At 40.2% G+C, this 8,499-nt stretch overlaps 1 protein-coding gene across 1 annotated transcript in view; it reads right to left on the bottom strand.

Moving 5' to 3' along the window:
- Nucleotides 1–704: 704 nt before the first annotated feature.
- mdfi (MyoD family inhibitor) overlaps nt 705–8,499 on the bottom strand; it is a 30,804-nt gene continuing 23,009 nt past the window's right edge. The window contains exons 4-5 of the mRNA XM_008299494.1: nt 5,423–5,794; nt 705–4,583 (exon numbers count right to left, since the gene is read on the bottom strand). Of these exons, the coding sequence (XP_008297716.1) occupies nt 4,330–4,583; nt 5,423–5,794 (626 nt within the window). The 3' untranslated portion in view covers nt 705–4,329. The remainder of the gene's footprint in view (nt 4,584–5,422; nt 5,795–8,499) is intronic.

Genomic DNA, 8,499 nt, shown 5'->3' on the forward strand with positions numbered 1-8,499 from the left:
TCTGCTGAGAGCTTGCATACGTCTAATCTGCTGGAGTTATGCTGATGCTAAATCTGCTGATGCTAAAAGATGATTGTTGCAATATATTCATGGAAAAGAAATAGGAAAATACAGCAGAGAAAAACTGTTAAAAATGGAAGAAAATCTACCACTTCTACCACACTGTCGCTTTATTACACACAGCTTTTGTTGGACATCCACACCTTTGGCTGCTTCAGCGATACTTATTATCTTTCCGTGCTGAATTCTACGTTGTTTAGTTGATCTTTTTTGGTCTGCTTTGCCAAATAAGTAAGCTCAAATATCCCAATTTTTGATTTAAAAACAAATTGTAAAAGTTGTAAAAAGGGAGTATATTTAGTATGAATTGACAGAAAAATGCCATTTCTATACATTTAAAATTAATTGATAATGCAAGAAAATGTGAAAAAATAAAACATAGTACTTTCTGAATACTTTCTTAAGTCTGTTGGATTCCTCAGCAGAACAGGTGGTAGGTGAAATGATTAAATACAGTGTGACTTGGATCTTAAAATGTGTGCTTCAACACTGTCCAGGTGATGAATACGCAATTCTTTACGCCATTATGTTATTAAGTTTCATTTCATAACATTTATTACAGGCTAGACTACTATAGCATAGCAGGAGTATTTATTTAGCTATATTCGGTTGTGACACATCAAGAATGAATAGTACACACAGTATGGAGTTCACATTGTTTATTCAGTATTAAACAAAGAGATGTTAATGCGACTTCCAGGACAGCAACTCAAACTGACATTAAATGGGGGTAGTGTAAACAAAATGACATTATAGTGGACTACAGTCTAGTAACAATTCAGCTGGGCTAGGATTACTTTCAGACTATTAGCAGAGGTGGCCAGCTCTTTAAATCAACGTCCGAATTCCGTCCTATAATAACATAATAAATCCATAAAAGTCAACAGTCAGACATTTCTGTGGTCAATGTAATTCTAACAAAAACACGTATAATACTGAATACGGAAATCACCGAAAGTAAACTTGTGTTTTTCTTCCAGTATTGCTGTAATAGCTTGACTTAATACAAGGGAAATATTTGGAAATGAGATGACCTGTCTGGTAAAGACACAACATCAGATCTATATCTCAGAATCATCTAAAAGTTCCAGACATTGATCTAAGTGCGAGATCAGAGTTCATCTAGGAACTTTCAACACACAGTTTTCTCCATCACCAGACCAAGTAAACAGTGTTTTCTATGCTTCCAGATTGCACTGTTCTCCTCGAATTGCGAAGCACCTCTCAGTGTTAACATGAAGTAGTATTTAATGATCAAGTCATAAAAAACATTTGAACACCATTAAATTAAACTGGTTTACTGTTTTTTCAAACCAGACCTTATTAAAATGTTCCTTCACCTGACGTATTTTGCATAGCAGTACCTAACTTTAATGCTGACAGACAAACTCTGCTGCAGCTTCTCACTGCACTTCACACTCCAACAGGGGAATTACATTTTCTTAGCTCCCCAACAGCCTCGGTGAAGCTACGTTTGCAAAACAGGATTCTCACAAGATGGTCTCACACGCCGATGTAAGCTACCGCTAAAAAGAGCGCTACAAAGCCATACTTTTTACTACATGTACTTGTGTTTTTACTTTACTCGTCTGGTGATATGTGTGCATGTGTGGAGGAAATTAAGCAAAAATAAAATCAGTTAAATATAAACTGACAGAGAAGCCTGTTGGTAAAATTTCCCATTAATGAAAGCTGGATTTATCCTGGTTTTGAAGGCCTAAAAGATTGCCCCTATGGTATGTGTTAGAGCCCAGTGAGGAGGAGCTGCAGTATAGTGTTAAGATTCTTGAAACTTGAGCTGGAGTGAGGCTGTGGTTATGCACAGCCATAAATGATAGGAAACAGCATGTCAAATGGGTTTGGTCAAAAACAGAGAACCTATTGTTTTAGGCATAAATGAGCCAGTATGAAACACGATAATGTGTATTCATATTCTTTTTTTTGCCAAAACCAAGATGATTGAAAGGTAAACCGTTGAGCATTACGCTCCTGGTTAACAGGTAGATGAGCTGTACCACCCAGTCATGCTCACATCAGCTTGCTGTCGCTGTAGGGTTGCACATGTTTCTATTATTTGTCTTCTGCTGTTAACAAATCCCTTTAGTTAGGTTTTATTTTGGTTTCAGACTCAAATGAGTTAACCTTGCACACACCAGAGATATTTATCACAATGTACTCCTACTGTTTTTCTGACAAGGTTGGTCTGGTGACAGAGAGCAGGTCCCTAGGTGAAGCACCATTATCAGAATTTGCACTTGGAATATTTTGTAAATACAAACAAATAACATAGTTATCACTTCTATACACATTATTACACTGTATAATCAGTTCTCCCTTCATAAATCTCTCTGTACTTAAAAAAAAAAATTGCATTGTTTTCCAGGGCTCTCCAGGAATTTTATTTCAGTTGAGTTTGAATGTGTTTCAAAACACATCCACTGACGTGAAGAGTCAGAATATCTTCTCCAGTTGCATTAGTTGAATTCCTTGCATTGCATGAAAATGCAAGCTGTAAAATGCCAATTGCATTTTTTGCTTTGGTGTTATCAAGTTGATTACAACCGTAGTGTATTTTCATTGTCAGTGCTGGATTTCAACCCTTAAAATAGGGTTTAATCATACAGCCCCATTAGCATAGCACATTAGCGCTTCTATGTACAAGTAATTATAGGTCTAGAAACTACGGTCCAGTAACAGCAAACTCTTTAGTATTTCCAAGAAAAAAAAAGGATTTCTCTAACAGTATTTTATCAGAGAAGAGAGAGATTTGTATCAAGTCATTTTAAAATGCACAACAGATCTAGGTGACATCTCAAGAGGTATTGGGTTGGAGAAGCTATGCGCCGGAGCATATGAGAGTGCAGGTCTGTTATCAAAAGTGTACCATTCATACTACAAGCATATGGATCTAACTTAGCATAATGTCATGAGATTTTCACTCAAGGAATTAAATTAGATGTTGAGCAATGTCTGCTTTACAGAGAGCCCGGCAAAACCCGATAACACAGAAATGTGATTTTCACATTAGAGGAGAAATGCAAATATCTTAACTAAAATCTACAAAACAAGGATTAATAGAGATTTGGCAAAGGCGAGGAAACCTACTTGAAAATTCAGGCCTTAAGCTAAGCCAAGGCCATTTGTTCACATAGCAAGAATGACAGAGAAAAATGAAATGTATTAAAAAAAGGAGATGACGCCTTCCAGTCCTTTACCAGATGAGCAAGAATTCACTGAATACAGTCAAAACCCCTCAAATAAAATGTGAAAGTAAACAAGATGTGAAACATTAAATGAGGAGAGATTTCTGATTATCAATGCTCTCCCTTCACATGTTAGAGTAGAGAACGTGTCCGCTGCTGATGCTATCAACCGCTCACTCTGTGATGTTCATTACTTACAGTACTCTTTGAACAGGACCCATTCTCCAGGTTGATGCACGACGCAGATTTCTTCTCTGAACAGGTCAGTTAAGGAAAGACGCATATTAACAAAAAAAAAAAAGAGATCTGTAATATTGCCACAAGCCACATTTAGGTTTCCTCTGTTTTGTACAATGCAACAAGGACAAAGACAGCGGAGGATTCAACATCTCCCACTTGGACTGTGTGTGTCACAAAGGCCACTGTAAGCAATCAAACTGGAAGACTTTAACCTTGCCAAGGACAGGAGGACAGGCTACGTTTCTAGTGAGATCTGAGCATCCATTTTCCCATTATGTGCTGCTCTTATCTACAGAAACACTAAAATCCGGTTAAATGGAGCCATTTTCTCATTTGCCTTTGGAGGTCATTTTTCATGCTTGGAGAGCTCCAGTCATTCAGACGGCACAAGGGGCTCCATTGTAATAATAGCTTGTTCAGTGTGGGTCCAGAGGCCTGGTCTGCACAGCCCGGCAGACGCTCATAGACCACAGCTGGAATTCACTCTGCACCATACACCCAGCTGTGTAGCAACGAACCAACAGCAAAGACAAAGCAAGGAAGGTTACTGTCCCATTGTGTGATCAATAAAGGAAGGAAGAATTCACCAGTGACTGCTCTCAGCATTAGGTCACATCTTTTGCTTGGCAAACCCTGTAGGAAACATTGGACATATTGCAGAGCCAACTAGGCCAGCCAATATAGTGTGAACCACAATGCTCAAGCAACAAAGACTGGGTGTAGTACTTCTAAGCTCCGATAAGATGCTGGTCGAAGTTGTTCCTGGGCTTGTGTAAATGCATAGCAGACGTCTACTTCGCCCCATGTAAGTGGTGGTTCAGGGGCCTCAGGAGGAGAAGCAAAGGCTGCAGCACTCCATACAGATCTCCAGGCAGTCTGCAGACTCACAGCAGGCGTCGATGATGCCACAGTCCATGTCGCAGGGCAGGTCACAGTCGCCGCACTCCTCCGATGCACAGCAGCAGCAGAAACACGAGTCGTCCCCCGCGCAGGAGCCGCAGGTGGCACAGTCCAGCACAATGTTGCACAGAGTCAGGAACTCACAGAAGAGGCAGGCCAAAATACAGTGAACACAGCAGTCTGGAGAGAAACAGAGAGACAGAGTGAGATTTTTCATATTCACCTCCTTTCATAAGATCAGTTCACTTTCTAATTTAACTGGAACTAGAGGCTTATGACATTCCCATTTATTGGAAGCAAAAATAAAACATTACATTTCTGGATCTCTTTGCCAAATTTCCTTTGCAATCAGCACCTCTCTGCTCACACAAGTGCCCATTCTCCTAACTGTTGAGCTCTGAGTATCAGAGTTATGTTTAATAAAAGACATGACAGCATGTAGTTTTAAGTCTACTTTTTCAAGTTGGTGAAAACAAAAGGCAGTTCCTTTAACTACCGATTACCTTGAGCTGAAAGTGACTGCTACCGTTCGTGCAATTCGCCAAAACTTTTCAAGTGTGGTCGATCTCATTCACTTACTTTTAAAAGCAGAAAAGTTGACACCACCATTCAAACTGCGATAAGAGGGGCCAGAATAAAACTAAATTGCAAATGGAGCACTGCTGATCAGGAAGGATTATAAGAGTGACAAGGCCAACAAGCTGACATATTTTGAACTTGATGAATTTAGTTCTTCAATAACCAATTTTAACTTGGCACTTGCAGCTGTTAAAGATGTCTAAATGCAATTTACATAACAATTTTAGAGTAAAAAGTACTGAACTTAAAGTCAGTCATTCAACTTTTTTGTTGACTCTGAAATTCATTTATCTGAGAAAATATGCAGAGGGAAAGTAAAAGTCAGACTTTTTCACTCTGACCAGACAACTGAAAAAAAAAAAACCTTTGATGCTGAACCTTGCTATCTATCCCTCCCTCTCCTCCTGCTGCAGTCCCCCCTATCGGTATCCGTTTCTCACCGTCCTGTGCCTCGGTGGGAATCTGGGAGCTGTTGCTCTTGGAGCTGCTCTTGCTCCTCTTGCTGCTCTGGGAGGTGATGGAGGGGTTGGACTGCAATTTCTTGGTGTGTTTGGGTCCTGCCGAAGAGGACGAGGAGGTGGACGAGCCGCCTCTCGGGAGGGAGCCCAGCTTAGGATGCTCGTGAGGGCCCCCGTTCCTGACCCCGTTGGACTGGAGTGCATGTATGTGAGGCGTGTGCGTGTGATGCGGACAGTGCGTGTGAGGGGAGTGTGCGTGTGCGTGGCTCTTGGCTCCGTTGCGTAGCTGGCTGCTGGGCTGCGACCGACATGGCTGGGTGTGGTGGATAGGCGTGGATCTGGCAGCTGGTTGAGCTGGGGATGAACAAAAATACACCCGTTTACAATAGTCTGAAGACAAACACTTTTTAAATCAATACATATTCAAATCAGTTCAGTTCTGAGTGGCGGTGCTGCTGGATTGCTTATTTTATACAATCTAACCTTTGGTGGGACAAACAATGCAAATTCCAAAGAGTTTCAGTGTTCAATGCAAAATAAAATAGAGACAAGCAGTATATTCTCACATTTCAAGAGCAAGAACAGCTTTGCTCAATTGAGACTTCAGTATTCAACCCTCTAAAGCCGTAAACCTGCCGGTGAGTTTGAAAGGCATGTTATTTTTGCAATATGTGCCAGAATTACAGAAATAATTTGTCAGAGCCATAAACTGAAAAAACTGAAAGAATTAAAGGATTGTCAAATTTCTGACAGTATTGAACTACTTAAAAGAAAGAAATCTAAGCTCAAATTATGATATTACATCAAAACTACTTTATTCTACATGTGTCTTTTACAAATACACTGTTTGTTCTAGCCTAGTCTGAACAAAAGCAACAACAACAAAAAAAAACTCTGCTGCCTGGCGCAGCAGTGAAGCCATTAGTGACTCAGTTGCAACCAACAGCCAAAAATTCAGGGACTTTTCAGCTGAACTGGGCTGAACTGCAGGCTGTATTTACACAGAGTAGATAGAAGACAAGAATGGAAACAAAATGAATATGTAAATAGTAAAACATCTATAGTATGTACAGTCATCATCCCACCCCCAATATTGGTAGAACCTGTGGGCCCTTGGATGTTGTACATGTTAAATCCATTTTTTTTCTCCAGTTTTTGTAAAATAAATAAAGAAATTCAATCTTTATTTCTAGATTTTTTTTTAATTATTTATGGCTTCATAACTGTGTCACACTGCATAAAAGACTTTGTTTTAGGTTTCAGTACGTCTAGCCATGGTTGTGCTGTTTCCACAGACGTGCAACATTTTGTATTGCAGTGCAAAATGAGCCCACAGTGAGTAAAAATGTGACAGCAGCAAAAAAGCGTACAGAAACTGCTCGTAGTTCAGAGGGTCAATGAGCTGTCAGAATTTCTATCTCTTTAAATGAACCCCATAAATACTAATCACTTTGTAATAAGGTTACATATTTTGAATTTTTCCCTTCTCCTCTTGTTTCCTCTAGAATGTGCTGAACTATGAATTCTCATCTCTCTACATACAACACTCCCAACTCACTTACACGATGGTAAGCTGAGTCAGGACTTGTTTCTTAAGCAGGTTGGTAACTGACTAATTGATTTCAGTATTAGTTGTATTGAACTAAAATACTCAGCTAAACATTCCATTTGTTATGTTTCTGGTGAAGAGGGATCATGTCTTCAACATGAGTTACTGACATATGGTGCACTGCCAAACATGAAAATTTCATGGGACTGATATGAAGTTATAAAGCATTCATATTAATGTGACAGAAACATTTTGCGTGGGCATGTGTGCACGTCAGCACGCTCATCGACTTGAATGTATAATGCACCTGCTGTGCGTGCAGCTCTGAGGTCTCTCTGTGTGGGCAGACTTGTGCTTATGCAGTGTCATGGAGAGGGGGGCCCCGGGAAACTGAGTCCAATTACAAAACCTTCCCCAAAGGCAATATCTCATGGGAAGAGCCATGTATTTACTGAGCTGACCCTTGATCCTACTTGTCTAGACTCTTACACAACTAGCAAGACACTGCAGGAAAAAAAACAGAGGATAAATGAGTTTTAGACAGGAAGAGAGGAGTTTTTATCTTGTGGAAAACCTGTCACCTCAGTACCTGATATTTTTTAAAAAAGACAGTTTTCATACAACAGACACAATAGCTACAAACACTTGAGCACATGCACATGTGTTAATCTTGGCATATTTTACCTCCAAGTGCTATCGAGTACCAACAACTCAACTAGAGAGAAGGGGGCAGAAAAGCTCACCTTCTGTGCCAAGTCAAACACACACCCTGAAAATAAGAATAAAATGGAAGTCTGGTTTTTATATATTATGGTAGTATTTAATATCATCCTATTGAGGCCCTAAATTTTTTGTAACCTGAAAGCATATGGTGTGGAGAGGTGTGGTGAGACCTAACAGTGCAGGGTAGAGTATGACAGACGCACAAAAAAATCAAAGCTGTAACCCTCTCGGCTATACACATTCAGTTGCACTGAGAGGCAAGCGGAGTGTGACCTTGATCTGTACCTATGAAACATGACTGGCAATAAAATCAAACCTTCGATAACCACTCGGAGACAGATAACCCAACAAGGCCTGTTTTGACTGGCTGATAGCTGTGGTCACACAACCAATCCAGTGTTATTAAAGATTCTTTCATTCAGCGTTTTCTAAGTTTGCTCCAGATGTTTGGCAGGCTTCAGGGCCAGTGTGTGTATGAGTGTGTAGATGTGCATGCATGTGAAGGGCTAGTGAGAAGAGGCCATACTTCTCTAAAGTATGTCAAAAGTCAATACCTGCTGCTCTCCTGTGTTATGTCTTTCTCTTTCCCTCTTTTCTTCCCAAGCTCCATCTCCCTCCTTTCTGTGCCCACTCGTTCTCCCTTTTTTGTTGCTCGCTTTCAGCCTTTTTGCACAAGACTCTATTTTAACATCCTGAACTCGCCAGGATGTAGGTCAGTAAGAGAAGAAGGGGATTAGAGGAAGGGGAGGGATGATGTGCACAATTTTTCACAATCCCCTTTAGTTTT

Source organism: Stegastes partitus, unplaced genomic scaffold (assembly GCF_000690725.1).
Source record: "Stegastes partitus isolate 25-593 unplaced genomic scaffold, Stegastes_partitus-1.0.2 Scaffold1425, whole genome shotgun sequence".
NCBI classification, from domain to species: Eukaryota; Metazoa; Chordata; class Actinopteri; family Pomacentridae; genus Stegastes; species Stegastes partitus.